The sequence below is a fragment of the Mastigoproctus giganteus genome, chromosome 12 (assembly GCF_048544385.1).
Source record: "Mastigoproctus giganteus isolate SK-2022 chromosome 12, ASM4854438v1, whole genome shotgun sequence".
Lineage (NCBI taxonomy): Eukaryota > Metazoa > Arthropoda > Arachnida > Uropygi > Thelyphonidae > Mastigoproctus > Mastigoproctus giganteus.
The window spans coordinates 66,075,859-66,103,438 of NC_143586.1; the positions used below are offsets into that span (position 1 = coordinate 66,075,859).

The following is a 27,580-nucleotide window of genomic DNA, read 5'->3' on the forward strand; positions in this document are numbered from 1 at the left end:
GAGAAAAAATGATAGATGTGACATAAAAATGATTAAACAACAATAGAGAAATATATAAAAGTATCAGGAAAACAAAAATGAAACTTCTAATTGGAAAACAATTAACAAAAATGGGCAAATAATTAATAACAGAAATCAAAATCTGGAAATTATCCAGAATTTGATTTCCATTACCCAAATTTTATAGAAACTTACATGGTAATAACGGAGAAGAAATATGGTATGAAGAAAATGAGGAAATCTATTAATTATATGAAATTTCAAGCAAAAGAGGTAAAGAAAGTGCATGGAAAAATGAAGTAAGAAAAGTGGCTGGACTAGACAGTACTGTCACTTAACTAAGAGGAAAGTGGAAGAGCAAATGTTGAAGTTAAACAAGACAAAAGGCACCTGGGGTGGATGGGATCTATCCAATTATATTAAGGGAAACAGGTCAGGGAATAAGCAGACCGTTAGCCATAATTATGAGAGTATCTCTGAATTCAGGGGAAGTTCCCATGGACTGCAGATGTGTGAAGGTATTCCCAATTCACAAAGGGTGATCATCAAAGGGTAGCACGAGCAATTACAGACATGTTAGCTTAAATTCTGTTCCAGAGAAAATAATGGAGTCACTGGTAAAGAAGTAATGCAAGGCCATCTGGACAGGAGTGCATTTATACTTCAGACACAACATGGGTTTGTGAAGGGGAAATCTTCTATGATCAAGTTAATTGGATACTATGATGCAGTCACAAAGAAACTGGATGCAAAAATTAATTTTGATATCATATACTTGGATTTCAAGAAGAATTTTAATACTGTTGCACATAAAAGACTGCTGTACAAACTGGAGAAATGTGGCATTCAGGGCAAGTTACTGTTTTGGATAAAGTGATGGTTAAGTGGAAGAAGACAGAGTGGCTATCAATGGGCACTCTTCATGGACTAATGTTATTAGTGAAGTTCTCCAGAGTTCAGTGCTGGGCCCATTGTTGTTTTCAAAATTTATCAATAACACTGATGAAGGTACATCAGGCTTAATGTCTAAGTTTGCAGATGATACAAATATTGGCAGGGCATTTAATGACAGTCATCAGGGTGAACCACTGGAATAAGATATAGAAAAATTGGGTCAATGGGCTGAGAAATGGAAGTTGAAGTTTAACACTGACAAATGCAAGGTACTACACAAGGGTAGCAATAACCCCAGAGTAGTAGTGAATGAAAAAGAACTGTGCAGACATGAAATTTCCTAAGCGGTGTAAACATGCTGCCAAGCCAGCTCATAGGGTTTTGTGAATGATATACAGAAACATTGCTAGCAGGGATAAGGAGGTGATCATCCCTTTGTATAAGGTCATGGTTAGGTTGCACCTTGAGTACTGTATACAGGTGTGGAGGCCTCAGTTCAGGAAGAATGTAGATCTGCTGGAACGAGTACAGAGGAGCTCAATGAAACTGGTGAGGACAACAAAGGGGTACCCTAACCAAGAAAGGCATCAGTTGTGCAAATTCCAGCATCTGGAGACTAGGCACCTAAAAATTGGTTGGACTGAGGCATTTTAAACTTTGAATGGATTGAGCAAGCTCATTGCTGATGGGATTCTTCCTCTTGCTCCGATTATACACATAAGGGAGCATAAATTCAAATTGAGGAAAGACAGTTGCAGAATAGATGTGCAGAAGTTTGCCTTTAGCCAGCAGGTGATTGATTGCTAGAATAAACTTCCAGCTGTTGTTACAGAAGTGAATAGCTTAAATAAATTCAAGAAAGAACTAGACAAACTATTGAAGGGAAAAGATGGGTGAAATGAGAAGGGTTTTTTTTATTTTTTTTTATTTTGGCTGATGTTGTATAAGCTTGCTTTCGTGTCATTTGTTGTTGTTGTTGTTTGGTTTTTAGGAGCATTAGCAACTAAGGCCATATTGCTCCGGGATATGCGGTGGTCATTCTCTGACCTTTCCGCATCCTCCATATTTGGTGGTGACGGGCTCGAACCCCGGTCTAATCAAGAAGCGTGTGCTACGCACTGCTGCTCCTTCCCACCTGGCTACAGAAGCGCCTTCGTTCGTGTCATTTGCCACCACTAATACTAATACTAACTACTGAAAGAAAGCAGAAATTTACTACACAAAATTGGCTGATCTCTTCACAAACTTTTTGAAGAAATTAAAAATATCAAACTTTTAGAATAAAGGGCAAATAATTATATTTTACAAAAAAGAAGATTAAACAAAGACTGGAAACTATCATCCAATCTGCCTTCTACTGGTCTGATTATACAAACTTTTACTCGTTAATACAAAGTTCAAGGGACCTAAATTTTCACGTTTTGTAATAACGAGGACTCCCAAAAGTGTCAAAAAAAATTTTTTTTTCTCTTCTTCTTCAAGAGGAGTGTTTCCATTTACAATGGGTTTCCTCAGCCTACAAGTTATTTCTTGTTAGGAATTTTTTCCCGCCATAAAGTGCGGTTCAAGGTGTCTTGGTCAGTTAAGCCTCAGGCTGTCATGCACTCCCGTACTCCATCCATCCATGTCCTCCTAGGTCTTGCTCTTATTTTTGCTCCACAGAACAAAGTTTAACATGCCGATAACCTTTCTGCCATCTGTAATTCTCTTATTGATCTCTGCTTGGGATGATCCATCACTTTTAAGATTGATCCCAAATATTTGAATTTATCGACTTGTTTGATTTTAAAACCTGCAATATTTAGAACATGTCCTGGCCCTGAAGACAACATTTCAGTCTTGCTAAAATTGATTTTTAGACCCCATTGTTTATATTCCTCAAACAATTGATGACATGCATACTTTGCATCTTCTAAGTCTTGTGCTATCACCACCTGATCATCTGCAAAAAGTAAATTGTGAATATAGGTGTTCTTATTAATCAGCAATCCCATTTTATTACATTTTTTTGACCAGGATCTTAGGCAGATGTCAATATAAATTTTGAAAAGTGTTGGTGACATGCAACAACCTTGTAATAAGCCTTTTGAAGTGTGGAATTCAGGTGACAAAGCTGATCCCACTTTAATTCTGCATCTATTATTCCTGTAAATCCTTAATAATGTTAATCAGTTGTCCATCAATATTTGCCTCTTTCAGTGCTTCCCATAAGAGTTTTCTTGGAACACTGTCATATGCCTTTTCAAGGTCAATGAAAATCATAAAGATTTTTTTTCCTTTTGATTGGCATTTTTCAAGGATCTGTCGTACTGTTGAGATATGATCTATACATGACCTCCCAGCTGAAAAACCACTTTGTTCTTCTGATACCTCAATTCGGGCTTCTAAATGGTTCCTGATCCATTTTCCAAGGATCTTAACAGCGGGTTCAGGACGCATATTCCTCTGTAATTTGAACAGCTTTTCCGATCACCCTTCTTATAAATTGATGTAATATATCCTGTTATCATTTCTTTCGGTATTTCTTCTCCTCTCAGTATAATATTTAACAGTTTCTGTATCAGAACAGCCACTCCTCTTCCTCCATATTTCAGAAGTTCCATGTAAACTCCTCCAGGTCCAGGTGATTTGCCATTCCTTCCTTCCTTTAGCAGGAGTTCCACTTCCCTAACAGAAACTTTTAAGCCCGAGTCTTCTACACCAAAATTCTCCATAATCTTGAACTCTTCCCGGTCTTCTTTTAAAAGTCCTTCATAGTACACCGTCCAGTCTTTCAAAGGTATTAATTGCAAACCAGTATTGTGTTTATTCTGTTTTCTCAAGTCTTTAAGGACCTTCCACGATTCCGCTGATTGCTTGAAGCCCAATTTGCTATTAATAGTTGCGCATTTTCTTTCCCATTCTTCACTTCTACTACCAACCGATTGGCTATTTTCTTTTTTTCAACATAAATGTTCCTAGATGCATCATTCCTATCACCCAGCCATTTCTGATATGCAAGTTTCTTTTCCTCTATAGCAGCTCTTACTTTCTCTGTAATCCAGGTCTTTTTTGGTCCTTGGCTCTTCTTTTTGCCTAGGATTTCATGAGCTATTTTTTTAACAGTATTTTTTAAATATTCATAGATTTCTTCAGTATTACCTTTTATCTCTATGTTAATTGCAGCATCCAGTCTTTGGGTGAAGTTGTTTCTAATGCTGTCGTCCTGGAGTAGGTCAATGTTAAATTGATCCACTTGTAGCATTTCTCCTTCCCTGCATTGTTGGTTGTCCACACATATTTTCTTAATCCAGTTCCACCTCAGTGTTGTTTTAACAAGAAAATGGTCAGATCCACATTCAGCTCTTCTATAAACTCTGACATCTTTCAATACATATGTCCCTGAATGTTTTGAAATAATGTAATCTATAACTGATCTAATTTGTCTTGTCTCCTGTGACCAAGTATATTTATGGATATCTTTGTGTTGGAAAAATGTGTTGTTTATTCTCAAGTCGAACTGTTCACAAAGATTGCATAGTCTATCTCCATTGTCATTCCTCTCTTTCTCTCCAAATCTTCCAATAACTTTGCTATTTTGTTCAGTTCCTACTCTTGCATTGAAATCTCGCATTAGAAATATCTCTTTGTTCTTAGGAATTTTTTCTATTAGTTCTCTCAGATCCTCCCAAAATATCCTTCAAGGTATCGGCAGTGTCATTAGTCGGGGCATATATTCCCAAAATACATATTTCTCTCCCGTATATTTTCAGTTCCAATGAGATCATTCTTTCATTAATAAATTGCCAGTTTTTGATGTTGTGTCTCAATTTCTTTTTAACAGCAATAGAAACTCCTGCTCTTGCCCTTTCACTCTTATCAACTCCACTCCAAAAATGGTAGTATTCTCCCATTATTTCCTCTCCACATCCCTTTTTCTTTGTCTCTGATAACACGACAATGTCTAACTTGAATTTGTGCAGTTCATCCGAAAGAAAGTTTCTTTTAGTTGAAAGGCCTTGAATATTCCAGCATCCCAAAATCATCCCATCTTTTAGCATTTGTGTATTTTTTACACTGAACAAGGAGCTAGCCCGTTGCAGCAACCCCCAACCTGGAGGGCCGGGGTATCTATCTTAGTCTGGCCCCTACCCTTTGACCTGTTCGGCTTGGGATGCCCTACCAGTAGCTAAGCTACCGCCGACTTAGCTCTCCGGGTCACACGAAAGCCCTCCCACCACGACAAGGTTGGTTTTTTTTTTACATACTGTATATCTAAGAATAATAATAAATAATAATATCAAAAACAATTAATTTAAATTAATAAAATAAAAAAAAAAACAAAAGTCTTGTCTAACAATGCAGTAATAGGAACAACATAATTTTTAAAGATTTTATTTTATTTATTAGATAAAGTAAGAAAAAAGCAATTAACAGAAATGAAAATATTGAACAGTATATATTTTGATATATACAATATTTAAGTATCACAGTAAAAAGATTTACAATCTTAATATAAAAGGAGACATACAAACCATTAACTTTTTAATAAATTAATCTAATTTAAAGAAAGAATTCAATGTTATTTGCACAGTTTTTGTTCTATATGCAATAGTTGTTTCTTTATCAACGTTACTACAGGTCAATACATTCTCTATGTTTAGTGCATTTTGGGCATCTTTTTTGGATTGCAGCATGTGCACTTCTTCACTTTTGCTGTTACTGGTAACAAAAACATCATCGTTTTGTTTGGTGCTCAGCAGCTTTTCTGGTGTTGGCGTTGCAGTGGTAGCAACTTCATCATCCACCTTCACATATTCTTCAAATTCGCCAAAAAATCCATATGCTCCATATTCCTCAATGTTGCTATCACATGTCTGCTGGACCATGTTTTTTGATGATATTCTCTCCAAAGCCACTCTTTCTGAACCAGTTGATTATTACACTTGATGCAATACTGTCCCATGCTATCTGCAACAAGATTACAGATAGCATCCAAGACATTCCAATTTGGCTGCAAATTGTTCTCTCCTATGTTGCGGATCAAATACCTTATCAGGCAGGCTCTGTATGCTCTTTTGAGATTATAAATAATCCCTTGATCCAGTGGTTGCATTAAACTGGTAGTATTGGGAGGTAAAAAAAAAACAGCCAATATTTGTCAACTTAAGTGTCTCGGCAGAATGTGCTGTACAACAATCTAGCATCGTCAAAATGTTCCTTTTTTCTGAAGCCATTCTTCTGTCCACTTTTGATAACCAAGTCTGAAAAATTTTGATCTTAAGCCAAGCATTTCTATTGGCCTCATAATCACAGGGAAGTTGGTTAACTGGTTTAAAACATCTTGGCTTGAAAAACTTACCAACCACAAGTGGGCGTAGTTTTGTACTGCCATCTGAATTGCAGCATAACAGAACAGTGAGTCTTTGTTTACTAAATTTTCCACAATGACAAGACTTTCTTCGAATAGCAAATGTTTTTTTGGCAGCAAATTATAAAATAAACTTCTCGTGTCAAGATTAAAAATATCCTTTGACTCATATTTTTCAAGAATGGACCATACAGAATACAACCAAGCTGTAGCCTTTTCTTTGTCAACTAATCTAGACTCACAGCAAACATTTTGCGAAACCAAGTTATTCCTGTCTTTAAATCTTTGGAGCCAGCCACTGTTGCATTTGAAGTCGCTAATTCCATGTTGCTGAGCTAGATAATTTGCCTTTTCTTGCAAAATCGGACCTGATATTGGCAAATTAGATTCACACACTTGTTGGTACCTTTCAAAAAGTTTTGTTTTGAGCTCCTCGTGTTTTTTCACCACAAATTTGTTTCCTCTCTTTTATGGCTGCTCCAGTGTCATGCACTTCAAGTCTTTTTCGGTTTTTCAGTATTGTAGATACAGTAGGTAAAGGAATGTTATATTGCTTTGTGCTGTTTGTTTTGCTTCTTTCCATCCTATCGGCCTCTTGTATAATTTTTAGTTTAATTTCCAGGCTTAATTCTGTCCATTTATGTTTTGTCACCATAACACTGCTAGATTAAATTTAATATATATAAATTTTATATTAATTTAAAGACACAAGTTCCAAAAAAGACATCAGCTCAAATAAAATGGCACAAAAATAGATTGCTGTATACAGGGTGTCTCAAAAATATTGGTACAAACATTTAGGGGAGGTAGGTAACATCTAAAGGAATGTGAATCATATAGGAACCCATAACCAGAAACATCACCATAAGTCGGTACCTGGAGCTGTTCATCAGTTCACGAGAGGGAAAATTTCTGGTTTACACATTCAAGCAGTAGTTGCCGCACGAAGAGCATGCATCGATATAAGAACTGTGAGCTGGCAGACATGCACCTAGTGTATGGATTAGTAGAGGGCCCAAACGGTGTGCACCCCCATGTGGCACAACATCGCTTCGCAATAAATGTGTGGGCAGGTATGGTTGGTGACTGCTTAGTCGGCCCATACCTGTTACCATCCCGCATGAACTCCGCTAAATATCGGATCTTTCTTGAACAAGTTCTACGAGGGTTACTTGACGATGTTCCAGCAAATGTGAGATGCAACATTTGGTTTCAACATGACGGGGCGCCTGCCCATTATGGAAGGTGTGTTCGTGACCATTTGAACAGGCGTTTTGGACGTCGATGGATTGGCCGTGGTGGACCCGTTGTCTGGCCCCCATGCTCACCTGATTTATCGAGCCTTGATTTCTTTCTGTGGTAAGCCCTCAGATCTATCGTGTATGAATCACCTGTGGAGACAGAAATGGATCTCGTGGCAAGACTCGTCTACGCTGCTGCTACTGTCAAAGAAACTCCAGGTGTGTTCGAGTGTGTCCGCTAAACCATGCTGCGTCGGTGTCACGCATGCATCATGTCTCATGGTGGAACCTTCGAGCATCTGTTTTAACATCATGAAATGCATCCATCTCTTACTCCATTGTTAATATTATGTCAAATAAATGTTTGCCACTAATTACTGTCTTGTGTCATTTCTGCTTCTTGTGCCTCTGCTACTACTTTCCCGTGACGTTTCCGGTTATGGGTTCCTATGCGATTCACATTCCTTTAGATGTTACCTACCTCCCCTAAACGTTTGTACCAATATTTTTGAGACACCCTGTATAGTAGCAAAAGACTCTTTGAACTGGGGTAACAATTGCAACTGACCTTATTCCTGTGGAGAATGAGGGAGTGCATGTAACGAACTTAGTAAAAATTTTATTATTTTATTAATTTAAAAACTCATTCTTCAGAAAGATGTTTTTCAGAGTGCACTTGACGTTGTAGCTCCCATAAACTGCTTTTGTTTACACAAAACTAATTTCTAACAAGTCAGTGCCATCCTTCAGGAAGTAGGGGGACGGGTGGTCAGAGGCAATAATAGGGGCAATAATCGGACAGCTTTGCCAAGATTTGTATTAAACATACAAAATGACAATATTTATTTCTCATGGGGTGAAAAAAAAAAAAAAAACTTTGTAATGCATATTAACCGAATATATTTGCATAGAAAAGCATATCCTTTCACAGGGGACTGGTATGTGCTCCATATAAACGAGTACTATGTATAAAACGAGTTTGTATTAACTGTACTTTTTTATTATTTTAATCTACAGTTGTGCCCCCATATCCGCTGATTCAGTTATCCACGGTTAACCAGGAAAAAAAAAAAAAAAAAAAAAAACGGAAAAACTTAACACGTACTACTCACGTGTCCAATACGATGCTTCCCTTTATTTTTTACGATGTCGATTTTAAATCGAATAGCTTCCCTTTATTTTTTACGATGTCGATTTTAAATCGAATAGCTTCCCTTTATTTTTTACAATGTAGCGTATGGTTTGGTCACCAACATTATAATGGTTCTTTAGAGATTTAACAGATGCACCGTTTTCAAACTTTTGAATAATTTCAAGTTTTTCTTTAATTTGAAAGCACAACTCTTGGGTTTGCCCATCATTTTCGCAATTTCTAAACAAACAAAAAAAAAAAAAAAAATACAGTAAACCCTCGCTATTCGCGGTCGCTGATTTAATATAAAATGAAACCTAAAAAAAATGTGAATTTTAAAGTGCCGTGTACATTTTCCGCCATAAAAAAAAAAACATGGGTGTGGCTAAAATTATCTTTCCCGGTCAAAACAGAGCTCAGTGGGTGGAGGGTGAGGTGACAAAATCGCGGTGTGGATGTTTCTCGCTAATCCTTGTTCAGTATGTGTTATGCGCTTGTCATGGAAGGTTTCGTCATTTGCTTTTAATTTATATGCTTATAAATTGAATAAATTTATCAATTTATAAATTGATATGCTTACAAAAGTGATAAATCTACCGTTTTGCAGTGTAAAACAGATTTTTTCGAGTGTGTTAATGGAAGAAAGTGACTTTATTGTGAACAAGTTCTTTCTAACTCGTACAAAAATATGGCTACGAATAACAAGGGAAATATGAAAAGATCAAAGAAGGTGATGACATTAGCGAATAAAATTGAGTTATTAGATAAAATTTCTAATAGTGAAAATATCTCCTCAGTGGCAAAACATTATAAAATCAATGAGTCAACGGTACGATCAATCAAAAAATCGGAAGAAAAAATCCGCCGTAGTGTCCGTGAAAACGCACTAATTGCTTCAAAAATTTGCTCTGTAACTCGTGATGTTAAATTAGAAAAAATGGAAAAGGCTTTAAATCTGTGGATAGAAGACCGAACTCAAAATAAAATTCCGTTAAGTTCACTCATCATTCGTGAAAAGGCAAAACCCCTTTAGCTAGCTAAAAAACTTATCCCGTATAAACGGGTTGCAAACTGGCGGGATAAGTTTTTTAGCTAGCAAAGGCACTGGTTTGAAATTTCTAATAAATATTACATTTAATATTAAATTGTTTCTTATTTTCATTTCGATGCCATATGCTTGCATTTCACTATGTACTGTCTATGTACATAGTCATATTATGAAGGTACATATAATACATACATAGACAAAATTTTAAACTAGTGTTTCTTATATATTTCATACTTTGGAACGGAACCCCTTTATTACTATGGGAGCCATAACTCAGTATTCGCATTTTCGGTATTCGTAGCATTTCTCAGGAACGTAACCCCCGCAAATAGCGGGGGTTTACTGTAGTTACTATTTAAAAAAAAAAATCCGCCATCCCTGACAAACAACGAAACAAAATTTGTCCTTTTGAGGTGCGACGGAACACAACAATCGACGTAACGCATTAAATCAAACTAAATATTTGGTCTCGACAGCGGGGGTTGCAAGATAATAGGTACACTAATTTCCCAATGACGACTTACAATGTCGTTTCTTGTTGCTTATTTACGACTTACAAAATATCTGTTCTAATTATTACTTGAATTTTATGATTTCCGGGTTTTTTTTTTTTTTTTTGGTTTTTTTTTTTAAATTTGGAGTCTTGAAGTGTCCTGGTTAATCCAATCCCGGTAAATTGAGCCTGCTGTACTTTATTATTACCGTATTTAATGTTGGTAATGTCTTACTGTGTATTTAATTTATCAATTAAACTTTATTATACTCGGATATGGGTGTCCTACTGTACTAGTAAATATTTATAAAAACGGAACAGTAGTTATAGATATACAAAAAACTGCAAAGAAACAGGAATTAAAAGAGGAGTTAGGCAAAGTGTTTCAATATCTCCAAATCTATTCTACACAACGTGAGAGCAAAACAAGAAACCAGACTTGGGAAGAAAAGGCAAACATACACGGGATAAACATAAATAACTTAATGTTTACTGATCATATTGATGGCACCATAAAATAGGATAAGTTTAAGATATTACAAACAAATTAGTTAAAGTGATGTCACTGACAAAAAAACAGATAGAAGTAAACTAAAAGGCAGTTCGAAAAAGTTCATTTATACAGGTACCTAAGACAATAGATCACAATATGGAGTTTTCCTAAAAAAAGAAACTTACATTTTGATACACAACCAGTAGATACTACCAACACTAACATTTATCAGTGAAACCTGGACTGACAAAAAAAAAAAAAAAAAAACAGTTGGAAAAACTATAAACATCACAGGGAAGATAGAGCTATCCTGGAAATAACAAATATAGATAAAAAGGCAAATCAATGGATAAGCCAGCAAACAAAAGTCACACATAAAAGGAGAACATTCAGTTGTTCTCCTTTAATCACAGACAGGATAAAAGGAGAATAACTAAATGAACCCTAAGGGGTAGCAAACAAAAATTAGGAAGAATAGTATCGGGATGGACCAATGATACAAGAGAAATAGTGTGGACACTTATGAAGTAAAAAACTAAAGGCTGACAAGAGCAGAGCTAGAGAAGGGTCCTACATCCAGCAGTGGACTGATAAAGGATGATTATGAAAGTAACAGTTTGCTTCATGGATTGGTGTGCTTCAGAATGGAATCTGGACAACGTCTACGGGAAGCACTTAAACCTCACCAGTTACTACTAAAATATTATTGAAACTTGAATTAACCCCATAAATTCTTTCTAAAGGCATACAATATAAACTGATGGCAATTTTTCAAGAACATGAGATCTTATAACAAACTTCAGGCTTTTTTCACTTTCAAGTGGAAAAATTATGTGGATTATATTTTATATAGCAAAAGACGATGAATGGTTTTCATGTTATAAAAGCTTACCTTTGAAAAAGGATATTTCTCAAAACAACAAATTTCTGGCATATCCATATAAGTTCCCCCGTCTTTTGCTCCCATTTTTCTCACATCAGTATAATGGACCTATAGAACATGCAAAACAAATTTAATCTAAATACTACAAATTTAAACATTAACTTATATAAAAAAGTGGAATCTTGTTAGTACATTTTTCAGGGAACCAGAAAAAAAATATTATCATAAGCAAGGAAATGTATTAAAAATTATGTATTTATTTAACAAACATTTTTTTAAAAAAACATATCTAGAGTGTTTTGTTTCATACTGTTCTGGCTAATTTGTAAATAATCACGTCCATTTTTGACAACTGATTAATGATGTCCTCAACATCAAAACTGCAAATATAATGCCACACAGTGTCCACAGCCTCTGTGGCTTTTAAGAGCATTGGAACTCGTGCAAGCTCTTGTCTTCACTGTCATCCTTGTTATCTGGCAACTTTTTCTGCTTGGTGTGGCTCCATTTCTTCTAGTGATGAAGTTTAGAGGACAATAATGCTGTTGTCACTCTAATAATTTCTAATAATTTCTCTTTTGCAAGAAAAACCACTCCACACCCAGGTCCTGTTTGCTCAACACAATCGTCAAAACTAACATTGTTCCCAGAAATTTGCCACCATTCATCTGATTTTATCAACCATATCTGCTACTAGGGAGCCATCAGGAAGTATATGATGAAAGACCACTTTGTTGAAACTGTTCCTTATGGTGTTTACATCAACAGAATCCCATGCATATATTACAAAGTGCATCACATCCAATATTGAAATTTTATTCTGTGTGGTGTATACAAAAGCCAGCCTCTTTTTTATGAGTTTCTTTCTATAATTTTGCTTCACACACCAAATTATACCTTAATCAAGGAGTTGAAGGTGACTCCTACAATTGGCTAGGAGGAACACCACCTTTATTTACATAACGCAGATACGAGGTGTCAGACGAATGGGACACATGCTGATCTGCAAAGAGTAAAAATTTTATTTGATCCCATTTTGGCATCTAACGTTCGTTGAAAAAAAAAAAAAAAAAAAAAACATTTAAAATGGGTGATGTCATCCAAGTCTCAAGCATGAGTAGTAAGTACAGAGAAAGTTACATTCTTAAAACATTGCAAATGTTTTGTTTTCTCTACCATCAATGGAACAAGCTGCCCAGATCTACTTTCATTATAGCAGCATAGCAGGACTGAAAGCCTTTCCTTGCTCAATTTATCCTCGCTGAACTTCTTACCTTTGGACCACAGTGTTTTATCAGGTAAAAGGGGGGGTTAAAAAAAAAAGGCCAGTCTCATCTGCATTGAAAACATTTTCAGGGCATTCTTTGAGGATAGCTGGCAGATTGTTTTTCCACATATGCACCATCTCTACACTCACTCAAGCTATCACCTTCACCAACATACATACGAGATCTTGTCTCTTTTTAAATCTTCACTCACTCAAGCTATCACCTTCAACCACATACATATGAGATCTTGTCTCTTTTTAAATCTTTCTATCCAGTTATTCAATGCCTTAAAATCATATAGCCCCATTTTTTGGACTAAACTGGCTGCCTTCAACTGAACCATGCTTCCATCCACTATGTTAGGTGTACATGTCTGCTTAAACCACTCCACACTGGTTCTTTCTTGCCACTCAATCCATCTTTAAAATGGTTTCAATTTTCTTCTGTTTGGACACTATTGTATTGAGTAATGGGGGGGGGGGATGTTCAGTATCTCTGGAATACACGAACACTTTGCTTATTGGAGGCTTGAAGTGGTGGATCCTATGTTTAGTGTCCACAGCAAGCAAAGCTCAGGTAATCCCCATAACTTTCCATCATGCAGTATGATTGAAATCTTTTGAGGTTATGATGAGCATCATGGTGAGATCCAATCTTCCTTACATTTCAAGGCTACATCTCTAAAAACACTCTCTGCAGGCCAGAAGCAAGAGAGTCAACCATACTGAACTCCAGGTACACACAACTGGTGAGTATGGGCTTGGCACACCCAGGTCCTGAGCTGGATATCATTATTCTTCTCTTCCTTGGTGATTCCCTTCTACTTGTCTGTCTGTCTGTCTGTCTGTCTGTCTCTCTCTCTCTCTCTCTCTCAGGGTAACTCAGAAATTTTTTTTTTTTTGGCTGGTGCAGCAAAAACCTCAGGCTTCCTTGCACCATATGGCTAATAATAATAATAATTGATAAATCTCTAGGAGGCTTCAGGATCAGTTAGTGTATAATCTCGCTGCCTCTGTCTGCCAGATAGTAACTGGAGGGAGTCCAAGTAGTGTGTATGCGGGGAGCATTGTCACGGCCACATTATGTCAAAGAGCTGGGTATGTTCTTGTCTTGTGTATACCATATCTAAAAATTACATTGCTTCATACATGTCCTCCCACCTTTTCTAACTACTGAATACATCATGAAAAGGCATCATAATAGGCTAAAGTTATCTGCGAAAAGATTTAAGCCTCCCAAACACTTCCTTGTTCGTTTCATAAATATGTTGTCTCAATTCCAATCTCAGTCATGCCCATTCCCAATTAGTCAGCCAAACCTCATGTACTTTTTCGAACAGAAATCCAATTATCAGTTGATTTAACCACTGCACATCTCAGTTGTCTGAATTAGTTGCTGTACGATTCCTTTAGCTTCAAAGGTGGTACATGTGCATATGTCCATTCTAATATTCCCTGTCAGAGACTTAGTAACTTGGGATCTCCTCTTTTCAACCTTCTCAGGCTTAAAATCTCTCTACTTCATTCTGTCAAATTCATCTGTTGTCTCTATAGTTCTCTGAACTCATTCATCAATGATATTGATGAAGGTATATCAGGCTTAATGTCTAAGTTTGCAGACAATACAGAGGTTGGCAGGGTTGTTAATGACAGTACACTACTACAACAGGATTTAGAAAAGTTGGGCAGATGGGCTGAGAAGTGGCAACTGAAGTTGAACATTGACAAATGCAACCCCGGGGGCTCATATCTGGTGAGTATGGGCTTGGCACACCCAGGGTCCTGAGCTGGATATCATCATTCTTCTCTTTCTTGGCGATTCCCTTCTACTTTTCTCGCTCTCGCTTTCTCTCTCTCAGAGTAACTCGGAATTTTTTTTTTTGGCTGGTGCAGCATAAGCCTCAGGCTTCCTTGCACCATATAGCTAATAATAATAATAAAGTACTGCATATGGGTAGAAGTGAACCCAGAGTAGTTGAGAATGAAAAAGATCTGGGGGTAATTGTGCAGTCAGATAAGAAGTTTTGTGAGTAGTGCAGATAGGTTGCCAAAGTAGCACATGGGGTCTTGTCAATGATATACAGGAATTTTGCTAGCAGGGATTAGGAAGTGATTATCCCTTTGTATAAGGCTTTGTATAATGGTCAGACAAAACCTTGAGTACAGCATACAGGTCTGGAGGCATAATTTAAGGAAGGATGTAGAGCTACTGGAAAGAGTACAGAGAATGGCAGCGAGATTGGTGAGGGGAACAAAGGGGTTGGTCTTACCAAGAAAGGCTTAAGTTCTGCAAATTGCATCTTCTGGAAACTAGGCACATAATTGATCTGATTGAGGTGATAAGGCCGTGAATGGTTTGAGAAAGATCAATGCTAATGGCATTCTTTCTCTTGCTCAGATTATGCACCTCAGGATTTCAGCAATCAACCACCCACTGGTGATTGATTGCTGAAACTCTCAAGTGCATAAAATAAATTCAAGGAAGAACTGGACAAACTTTTGAAGTGAATGGATGGGTGAAATGGGAAGGGTTTTTTTTTTTTTTTTGCTGATGCTGTATAAGTTTGCTTTCTTGCATCATATATCATATGCCTGTACTAATGTAATGCTAATTCCACTAGTCACTTGGAATGCTTTGACTGCCTCTGTTTGAAGACTGGCATTCTCCATTCCAACTTTCCTAACAGTGAGGTAATTTTAATTGGTGATTTTAATGTTCACAACTCAAGCCAATTTCCATTTTACAGTCACACGGATCCAGCTGGTCGAGATACTGAGGCTTTTGCAATTACTAATGACCTCACTCAGATTGTTCATTTACCTCCCAGAATAGTAGACAATCCTAAACACACACAGCTAACATTCTTAATCTATTTCTTATGAACAACCCTTCCAAGTATGTGGTCAAGGTGAGCTGTCCACTAGGCACCTCAGATAACTCTGTGATGATCTCTTCTTGAATGGAGCCTTTCTCTCACGGCCATTTCCAACCTCGTGTTGTTTGGCATTAAAAATATGCAAAATGGGATGATTTTCAAGATTTCTTTTCTTCATTTCCTTGGTTGGATTACTGTTTTAAGTCTTCTAATGTCAACATTTGCTCAGATCGAGTCAGTGAAATTTTTCTTGTAGGGATAAAATGCTTTATTTACACTCTATTAAAATCTCATTGCTTACCTAAACCTTGGTTTTTCATTAAATGTGCTGCTAAGGCTGTTCAAGATAAGAATGTTGTGTATCACTTTTGGCTTGCATCCAAATCTCCAGGTTCATTTTCTATATACACCAAAGGTCTAAACAATTGTAAAGCAGTTATTAATCAGTCCAATCTAGATTTTGAATAAGCTAAGAGTAGAAAACTTTCTTCTTGTTCAAATGGGAGTTGGCATTCTGCTCTCTTGACAAAGCTACTTGACGCATCTTTTGCCCATCCCTACTCCCATCTCTTTTAAAACTCACAATGGTTCTGTTGCTACCTCAGCTAAAGATAAAGTTAACCTGCTAGCATCCTACTTTTCTTCTAACTCTTGTATCAATGAACTTGGTAAACCACCTCATACCATTCCCAGTACATTCCAATCTATGCCTCCTGTGGTTTTCCGTCAAAAGAATTTTGAACAATCTTGATGCCAAGAAAGCACCTAGTGCCAATGGTATTTCTCCACTTGTTCTCAAAACCTGTGCACCTGAGCTTATCTCTGTCCTTTGTCAATTTTTTACATTTTCTTATTCCACCAGTATTTCACTTTCTGTTTGAAAATTTGCTCATATCCAGTCAGTTCCAAAAAAGGAGTGACAACCACTCTCATCCAATTATCATCTCATTACACTCACTTCTACTCTTTCTAAAGTAATGGAGAAATCCTTCAACCACCAATACAAATTATCTAGAAACCTTCCATCTGATCAATGATCACCAGTATGGATTCCGTCAGCAATGATCAACTTGTGATATTCTGGCTCATGTTGCTCATTTATGGACAAATTCAGTGGAAAAGTTTGGTGAAAATCAAGCAGTTGCTCTTGACATTTCAAAAGCTTTTGATTATGTCTGGCATCAAGGTCTTGTAAATAAGCTTCCATCCTATGGTTCGCCAACTGTTTTTTGTAATTGAGTATCCAGTATTCTCTCTGACAATTCACTGAAGTTGATGGCTTTCTGTCTTCTAACTTCTTTAATAATGCAGGTGTTTCTCAAGGTTCTGTTCTGTCTTCTACTCTTTTCCACTAATAGATTAATAACCTTCTTCCATTGAACAGAAATTCTATCCATAGTTTTGCTGATGATAGCCTATTGCATTTCACCTTCCAGTTTATGAAACCTTGCACTGTTTGATCAGCTTCTACTTCTTGAATATCCACTATCAATTCCTTAAGTGTTGAACTCTAGTGGGGTAAAAATAACTTAGCTGATTTCAATCCTTGTAAAACTCAGTTCTGCCTTAGAAAAAGGATTCTTCTGCTCCTATGCTTACCTTCGATAACACTAAGATTTCTGAGCCTTTGCAGCTCTGTTATCTATTACTTAGACAAGATCGCAAATCTTTATTAGGGATTACATTGGATTCTAATCTTAATTGGCAATAGCACATCACAAATACTGCTTCCTCTGTATCTAAAAAAAAAAAAAAAAGTGTTTTCTCTTTTGTTCTTGTCATTACTTTTCTTCCAAGCAGCTACTCCCTCTGTACAAATCTAAAATCTGCCCTACTATGGAATATTGTTAGGAATGATATTCTGGGGAACAATATTCCATGGTGGGACTGATTTCATGCCCCCAAAATCTCTCACATGCTTCCAAGACTTTATTCAAAAGAGGGTAGTTAGGTTAATAATTGACCCATCTCTAACCAAGTCTCTCCACTCCTTTCTCATAGATGTTCTGTTTCTGCTGCTTGCCCTTTCTATAGATACTTCATAGGCACCGTCCTGAATTTGCTTCTATAATTCCTGATCTCCCTTTCAAACACTCTGAACAAGTGCCACAACCAGTCAGCATCCTTTTACTGTCCAACTTCAAACTCACAGAACCAACTTTTCTTCTTCCTCATTTATTCCTTCAACTTCTGTTTTCAAGAATGTCCCTTCATACTTATTTCCTGAAAATTACAATCTACAGAAATTCAAGTCTAATGTAAACAAGTATCTCCTTTTCTTCTCAACCTTCAAACAGTGCACTATACTAAGTACTATAGGTTCTAATACCTTTATTGCTTGGGGTTTTCATTACCCCCACAATTCACGCAAGGATTATGGGCACCTTCTTGCATAACTTTCAGTTTTTTGGCATTTGTAATTTGTCTTACTTCTCCATTATGAAAACTTCTCAGCTAAACAGGGAGAATGGCTTCTCCCTGCAATGGATACAGCTCACACAGAACCACAAGGAATAATTGTGACAACTAGTTTAGAACAAATACCTGAGACTGAAGACCATATTCATTTCCTTTAGTGCATTCATTTGAAAAAGAAACATTAGCACATCAGACTTACTGTTGGAAACTTCTGCCGCAATTGACTGGTAAGTGATAGCCAGCTGCTTGGCACCTGACAGACAGATGTAGGTGCAACTGCTGAGAGTTTTCACTCATGGTCTTTAGCACGAGCACATTATTAACCTATAAGCAACATGGACCACAGGAAATTTAAGCTCCTAAGCAGGAATCAAATGTAAACAGCATCTCTGTACATATAGTTACAGAAGTTAACTGCAACTTCTGAAAATCATCGTAATTATGCAAGAAAATGTGTTTAGTGTGTGAACATACTAATGAGATTCCACTATATATATATTTGTAAGTAGATCCAAAACAGAAAATAAGTTTCACATATTTAAGTGCTAATAATTATAAATATTCCTACAACTTGAATGTCACCAATTTCAAAATCAATATATGATATATAGATGCAGCATTCTGACTTTTGAAAATGCCGGAGATTTGATAATTGCATAGAATTGCAGGAGGAGAGCAGATTTTTTTTTAAATCCAGACTTAACACTAGCTGCCTATCCTCCAAATTATATGGACTGGTTTAAGCAATAAATCTGTCATTAGCAGGGATTTACTAATGCTCAACTTACATTTTGCCATCTCCAGAAAATGTAAACAGTTGTGAGCTGGGAGCACTATGTACTGTGGATACCTACATTGAATCAAATTATATCAGAAAGATAGAGGAACATGATAAATACATTTGATGCAGGCTGAGATTATACATAAAATCTTTATTAACCCTGCAATAGTGGACCCCTAATTGTTATAAAAATGGTGGCACTACACCTGACAGGTGTAAACTTTCTTTTTAATTTCTGGAAAAAGTTTGTGGCTTTTTTAAAATTATACTTTGAGTTTACAAATATTTCATCTTTTCTTAATGGACTGCAATACTTATTGTATGTTTTTGTACACATTTTATTTAAAAAAAAAATAATAAATTTATTATTTATTTAAAATAATAAATTTATAATTGTTTTCCAAAAATCAATAAATAGTGATATTAATAATAAATAAATAATAATAAATAAATTAATGAATTAATTTTCCAGAAATTAATAAATTTAAAATATTTTTTAAATAAATAAAATATGTGGAGGTCCTAATCACTATGTGATTAGGACCTCCTCATATTTTTTTACTCTATGTCATATATCCAAGAGTACTGATGGTGCAAATGTGGGAAACCACAGGTGGCACCTTACACTATGCCACTATGTTGATATCTAATCAGGAAATGACCTATGTAATTATTTACCTGTGCATTTGTAGTGATGCAATTGCCCCGCCCACTTGTACTGCGCGACCCATATTCCTCTTCTCCTACTGGCTACCCCACCACCTACTGGCTACCCCACTACACGGCATTCTCAAGGTGGAATAAATATCACTATGTGATTATTTACCTATGTTTACACAAGTCACTTAGGAATAGGCCTTTTGCTTCAGGTTCCGTAATGTATGTTGTTGCATCCGAAGGAGCAGGACTAAAATACTTAACTAAAAGATGAAATTGTTAGTTTCTTCCATTTTCCAGTTTTAAAAACTGTCAAACAAGCAAAACTTTAAACAAGTGCATATGTATATACTTCTGCTTTTATGTATATAAATTGTTTTAAAACATTTAAAAATATATAATAACATCTTAGAAATTATTGTTTACTTCTACTTTAAATATTTAAAAAAAAAAAAAAAAAAAAACATTTCAAATTTGGCATACTGTGAATAATGCCAACTTTAAACGTCGCAGACTCCTACCCTGAATGAATGTCACCCTTGGTGTTTTCATCTAATTATTATTCAAAATAATAGCAAAAAATAAATAAATATTAACAAATCTTTCAAAAACACCTTTAGTAAGACTATTGATGTGTCTATAGAACACCTAAGACAGTTCTTTACCATATACAGTCTATTCTACTATTTTTCACGCTCACAGCAAAAAAAAAAAAAAAAACTCTGCCTGCATAATAAGTTGTACTGCTACCATACTACTTTCAAATGGCTTTGATCCACTATTTATTAATATCTGGAAAAAAATTATAAATTAAACAGCCTGCTTTATTTTATAAAGCAGTCTCTATCTAATTTATGATTGTTATTTGGATAACTAGAAGCCTTTTAAAGCTATAATGCTCTAAGCGTATTCATACACTGCAACTAAAGAGAACATTCAATCAAAAATAATACATATTTTGTTAAATATGTATTACTTTTATACATCAATAAGTAATAACAACAAAAACAACACATCAACATACATTAATATATCAATAATAATAAAGAAAAGAAAACACTATTTAACTTACATTAAAAAATATCTAGTCATCAGAGAAGAAATGAACAAAGAAAGCATGAAGCTGAAATATGCAAAATAAAACATCCAACATGCTGTGAAAGACAGTGTTGTTATAAAAAAACTTTTGGACAAATAATGCCTCAACAAAAATCAAGTGTTGCAAAATCATTATTCCACATAAACATCAGTATATCACTTCGAGACACTTCTAAAGCTAGAGAGAAAATAACACAAATAGCCAGTAGCATTTCATAGCATAACTAGTGAGATATGTTATTTGCTAGTGAAAAACAATAACAAATATGGTGGCACTGTACCTGCTGGGTATAGTGCCACCATATCTGTTCTGGACTTGACACATCATGGCCTTAGTTGCCCTTGTGCCATAAAAACCACAATCAAATCAAATCAAAACCATATCTGTTAGTGTTTTTCCCATATTTGAATCTGGGAAAAAGATTTAAAAAAAAAAAAAAAAAAAACTCAGAAGACATTTCGACTGTTGATGACCCAGAAAAAAATTTGTCTATATTTAGGAAGGTACAGAAAATCACAGATTTTTATCACCAGCAACAATTAATGCAGCTTCATTATTTTTGAGATGGGCCTCACAGCTGTCGTGCCACTGATGCAGGGTTAAAATCAAATTATGTACAAATAAAAATAGTATAGGGATAAAACCACATAAAACAAATAAAGAATACGAGACAGTTCAAGTTAGAAAAACCCATTAAGGTTATTATTCCATTAGTAATGGTCTCAATTGATAGAAGGGTAGATGTGTCTATATATCTTCCAGATTATGCACCATTTGCCACTTACCAGCTCTTCGTTACTAATGATAGATTACCTCAAATATGATTTGGTATAAGGTGAACCTTTTTATTAAGTGAACCCATATTAGTAAACACCAAAGCCAGTCTTTTTTGTTCTTTTTTTCCTTTCAGAGACCTTCCCCAGTGAGAACACAGGTATACTCTCTTCATTACACAGTTACACCTAATTATCACATGCCCTGTGAAAACTAGGCTTAGAGTCTTAATGTTCTGTTGAAGTTTAAATGGATCAAATACACCTTTAACATTATCAAGCAGGTGTGTTTGGTCAAGAAGAATGCACTCTTGAGACCACAAAGTCACAGCAAAAAAAAAATAAAAATAAATAATAATAATAATAATAATAATAATAATAATAAATAAAATAATCAGGAATTGAGGATAATAAAAATCAATCTTATAAATAATGTGTCTGTTGGAGATTTTTTTAAATGCAGATTGGTTTACGTGGATTAAGATTCTGATCTAAAAAAATGGAATCAGTTACACCTAGCATGATGATAAATGACTTAATGCATAGCACTGGTTGGTACTAACTGGGCACTTGGCTGTTTAAAAGACATTCTAACACATAAGCACTGCGAAAGCACTGACATAAGCACTGCGAAGGCAAAAATAAGAGTAGGAGTGTGTTATAGGCCTAATGACTTGAATGAGTACAATGAACAATTGTACAGAGAAATAGAGTGGGCTAGTAAATCGGAATGTCTTATAATGGGGGATTTTAACTTCCCAGATATTGACTGGAACTTGTGGGTTGGGCACACACACACTAGTCAGACTTTTGTGGATTTATTGGATGATTGTTTTCTGCAGCAGCATGTTCGAGAGGCAACCAGAGAAAGTAATACTCTTGATCTGGTTATCAGCAGTGATCATTCATGTATTAGGAATTTGCAGATAAAAGAACCACTAGGTGGCAGTGATCACAGTGTACTGACGTAGGATTTACTTAAAGATTTAACTACTATCAGGGGTAAAGGAAAGGGTTTTTGCTTCCGTAAAGGCGAGTACAGTGGTCTCCGACAGTTTTTAGTTTCTGTACAGTGGGATCAACTGACGATGTTACCAACAGTAAATTCTAAGTGGGAAGCATTCAAGGAATTAATCGTGGAAGCTACTAAAAGGTTCATACCTATTAAGAAATATTGTTCAAGGTTTAGGCCTAAATGGTTGTCAAATGAACTAATGAGACTCGTAACAGAGAAGAAAAATGCATGGGATGCATATAAATAGTTCAAGCGACTCAGAAGCATATGGCAGATATAAGTTAATCTGTAATCAGGTCACAAAGGAGGTTCGGCAGGCGAAGGCAGATTACGAGAAATCCTTGGCAAAAGATGCTAAAATAAACAGCAAGGATTTCTTTACTTATATAAACTCTAAAAGGAAGGGGATGAATCTGATCGGTCCACTTGACATCGATGGTTCGACTGTTGATGATCCTGCTCAGATAGTAAACAAACTGAATGAGTATTTTGCATCTACATTCACACGTGAGGAATTATTAAGGTTTGAAAATGGCAGCAGGTTATCAAATTGTAGCAAGATACTTAATGATTTTGTAATAACCGAGAGCAAAGTGGAAGAGAAATTGTTGAAGTTAAACGTAAGAAAAGCACCTGGGGTGGATGGGATCTATCCAGTTATATTAAAGGAGGCGGCAAGGCAACTAAGCAAACCCTTAGCCATAATTATGAGAGCATCCTTGGACTCAGGGGAAGTTCCCACGGACTGGAGATGTGCAAATGTATCCCCAATTCACAAAGGGGGATCGAAGGGTGACACGAGTAACTACAGACCAGTTAGTTTAACTTCTGTTCCGGGTAAAATAATGGAGTCGCTGGTTAAGGATGCATTGCAGGATCATCTAGACAAGACTGCAGCAATAATTCAGACACAGCATGGGTTTGTTAAGGGAAAGTCTTGTCTGACAAATTTGATAGGATATTATGATGTGGTTACAAAGGAACTGGATGCGAAAAATAATTTTGATATCGTATATTTGGATTTCAGGAAAGCTTTTGACACTGTTGCGCATGGAAGACTATTGTACAAATTGGAGCAGAATGGTATTAAGGGTAAGTTGCTACAATGGATAAAAGGATGGTTAAGTGCTAGAAGACAGAGGGTGGTAATCAATGGGTGCTGCTCTTCTTGGACTACTGTTATTAGTGGGGTCCCACAGGGTTCGGTGTTGGGTCCACTGTTGTTTTGTATATTTATAAATGATATTGATGAAGGTATATCAGGCTTAATGTCGAAGTTTGCAGATGATACAAAGGTTGGCAGGGTTGTTAATGACAGTTATGGCAGTGTGCTACTGCAACAGGATCTCGATAATTTGGGCAGATGGGCTAAGAAGTGGCAACTGAAGTTTAACCTTGACAAATGCAAAGTACTACATATGGGTAGAAGTAACCCCAGAGAAACGTACCAACTATGTGGTACTACACTTAAGGTGGTAGAAAATGAAAAAGACCTGGGAGTAATTGTGCAGGCAAATATGAAGTTTTCTGAGCAATGCAGACAGGCTGCCAGGGCAGGTCATGGGGTTTTGTCAATGATATATAGGAATTTTGCTAGCAGGGAAAAGGAGGTGATTATCCCTCTGTATAAGGCAATGGTCAGGCCACGGCTTGAGTACTGCTTACAGGTCTGGAGGCCTCATTTTAGGAAGGATGTAGATTTACTTGAGCGTGTACAGAGAAGGGCAACAAGATTGGTGAGGGGAATGAAGGGATCCTCTTACCAAGAGAGGCTTAAGTTCTGCAAATTGCAGTGGCTGGAGACTAGGCACCTGCACGGTGATCTGATTGAGGTATATAAGACCTTGAATGGGTTGAGCACGCTGAATTCTGATGGGATCCTTCCACTTGTTCAGATTACGAATCTAAGGGGGTATAAATTCAAATTAAGAAAAGACAGATGTAGAATAGATGTGCGGAAATTTTCCTTTAGCCAGCGGGTGGTTAATTGCTGGAACAAACTTCCATCTGTCGTTGTGGAAGTTGATAGGTTGAATAAATTTAAGGAGGAACTGGACAGGCATTTGGAGGGAATGGTGTGATTTTTTTTTTTTTTTTTTTTTTGGCTGATGCTGCAAGATGATGATGATGCAAGAAAGCAAATGTATGAGCTTATGCTCATACATTTGCTTTCTTGCATCACATGCCACTACTACTACTACTACATGGGCTGTATTAGAGTAACTAAGAGTAAGAAGAGGTGCATGTATATCAATGCTAGAAGTACGGTAAATAAATTTGATGAATTTGAAGTGCTGATCAAGACATCAAAGGCAGATATTCTTGGAATATTAGAGACATGGTGTCACATAGATATAAGTAGTGCAGAATTGAAATTTTTGGGAATACAATGTGTACAGAAAGGATAGACAGGATATGAAGGGATGAGAGGGTTATGCTGTTAGTTAAGAAATACAAAATCTAAGCAAGTGCATCCAGGTGATATGAGTAGACAGTGCAATGTTGAGTCAGTTTGGTGTGACATAAGCACTGGGAAAATGAAAGTAGGAGTGTGTTATAGGCTTATGTGACTCTGATGAGTACAGTGAACAGTTATACAGAGAAATAGAGTGGGCCAGTAAATCAGAATGTCTTGTAATTGGGGATTTTAGCTTCCCAGATATTGACTGGAACTTGTGGGTTGGTCAGTCACATGCTAGCAAGATTTTGTGGATTTAATCGAGGATTGCGTTCTACAGCAACATGTTCAAGAGGCAATCAGAGGGAGTAATACTCTTGATCTGATTATCAGCAGTGATTAATCATGCATTAAGAATTAGCAGATAAAGGAACCACTAGGCAACAGTGATCACAGTGTACTGATGTAGGATTTACTTAAAGATGTAACTACCATCAAGGGTAAAGGGAAGGGTTTTTGGTTTCATAAAGGTGACTACAGTGGTCTCAGACAGTTTTTAAATTCTATACAATGTGATCCAACTGATGATGTTACCAACGGTGAATTCTAAATGGGAAGCCATCAGGGACTTAATTTTGGAGGCTACTAAGCTTTCATAATAACTAAGAAATATTGTTCAAGGTTCTTCAGGCCTAAATAGATGTCAGATGAATTAATGAGGTTCATGGCAGAGAAGAAAATGCATTGGGTGCATATAAATTATCAGGCAACACAGAAGCCTATGTTAGATATAAACTAGTCTGTAATCAAGTCACAAAGGAGGTTAGGCAAGCGAAGGCTGATTATGAGATATCGTTGGCAACGGATGTAAAGAAAAACAACAAAGACTTCTTTACTTATATAAGTATGTTTGTTATGCTTGTTAGCTACCTGCTCAGGTAGCTAACAAACTAAATGAATATTTTGCATCGACATTCACACATGAGGAGTTATTTAGCGAGGGGAATGCCAGAGGTGTATTCAACTCTAGCAGTAAGCTAGAGAATCTTGTAATAACTGAGAGTAAAGTGGAGGAGAAATTGTTGAAGATAAACACAAGAAAGGCACCCGGGGTGGATGGGATCTATCCAGTTATATTAAAGGAGGCAGCAGAGGAAGTAAGCAAACCCTTAGCCATAATTATGAGAGCTTCCTTGGACTCAGGGGAGGTACCCACAGACTGGAGATGTGCAAATGTGACCCCAATTCACAAAGGAGGATCAAAGGCTGACACAAGTAATTATAGACCTGTGAGTTTAACTTCTATTCCAGGAAAATTAATGGAGGCACTAGTTAAAGAAGCACTGCAGGATCATTTAGACAAGACTTCAGTTATAGCTCGGACACAGCATGGTTTTGTTAAGGGAAAGTCTTGCCTGGCCAATTTGATTGGATACTATGATGCAGTCACAAAGGAACTGGATGCAGGGAATAACTTTGATATTATATACTTGGATCTTAGAAAGGCTTTTGATACTGTTGCACATGGAAGACTGCTGCTGCACAAATTGGAGAAGTGTGACATTGGAGGCAAATTGCTGCTGTGGATAAAGGGGTGGCTGAGGGGGAGAAGACAGAGAGTGGTAATCAATGGACACTGCTCGTGGGGACTAATGTTATTAGTGGAGTCCCTCAGGGCTCAGTGTTGGGTCCATTATTGTTTTCTGTATTTATAAATGATATTGATGATGGTATATCAAGCTTAATGTCCAAGTTTGCAGACGATAGGCAGGGTTGTCAAGGACATTACTGACACTATGCTGCTGCAACAGGATCTGGAAAGGTTGAGCAGATGGGCTGAGAGGTGGCAAATGAAGTTTAACATTGACAAATGGAAAGTACTACACATGGGAAACAGCAACCCCAGAGCAACGTATCAACTCTGTGGTACTACACTGACAGTGGTAGAGAATGAAAGGGACTTGGGGGTGGTTGTGCAGGCAGATATGAAGTTCTCTGAGCAGTGCAGACGGGCTGCAAGAGTAGCTCATGGTGTATTGTCAATGATATATAGGAATTTTTCTAGCAGGGATAAGGAGGTGATTATTCCCTTGTATAAGGCAATGCTCAGGCCACACCTAGAGTACTGTATACAGGTCTGGAGGCCTCATTTCAAGAAGGATGTAGAGCTGCTGGAACGAGTACAGAGAAGGGCAACAAGATTAGTGAATGGAACAAAGGGGTGCTCTTACGAAGAAAGGCTTAAGTTTTGCAAATTACAGTGTCTGGAGACTAGGCACCAGAGAGGTGATCTGATAGAGGTGTATAAAGCCTTGAATGGTTTGAGCATGCTCAATGCTGATGGGATTCTTCCTCTCGCTCAGAATAATCACCTGAGAGGGCATAAATTCAAATTGAGGAAGGACAGATGTAGGATAGATGTGCGGAAATTTGCCTTTAGCCAGCGGGTGGTTGGTTGGTGGAACAGACTTCCATCCCTTATCGTGGAAGTCGATAGCCTAAATAAGTTTAAGGCTCAGCTAGACAGGTATTTCGAACGAACAGAGGGGTGAAGTGGAAGTGGTTTTTTTTTTTTTTTTTTTGGAGATGCTGCATAAGCTTGCTTTCTTGCATCAAATGCCTCTACTAATGCTAATGCTAATGTAAACTCAAGCAGGAAGGGGATGAATCAGATTGGTCCACTTGAGATTGGTGGATTGACTGTTGATGATACTGCTCAGATAGCTGACAAATTGAATGAGTATTTTGCATCTACATTCACA

At 36.7% G+C, this 27,580-nt stretch overlaps 1 protein-coding gene across 4 annotated transcripts in view; it reads right to left on the reverse strand.

Annotated features, from left to right (window-relative positions):
* Patronin (calmodulin-regulated spectrin-associated protein patronin) overlaps positions 1–27,580 on the reverse strand; it is a 389,298-nt gene that overhangs the window by 323,266 nt on the left and 38,452 nt on the right. For all 4 annotated transcript variants that reach the window (XM_090386590.1, XM_090386589.1, XM_090386591.1 and 1 more), the window contains one exon: positions 11,544–11,642. In XM_090386590.1, the coding sequence (XP_090242716.1) occupies positions 11,544–11,618 (75 nt within the window). In that variant the 5' untranslated portion in view covers positions 11,619–11,642. The remainder of the gene's footprint in view (positions 1–11,543; positions 11,643–27,580) is intronic.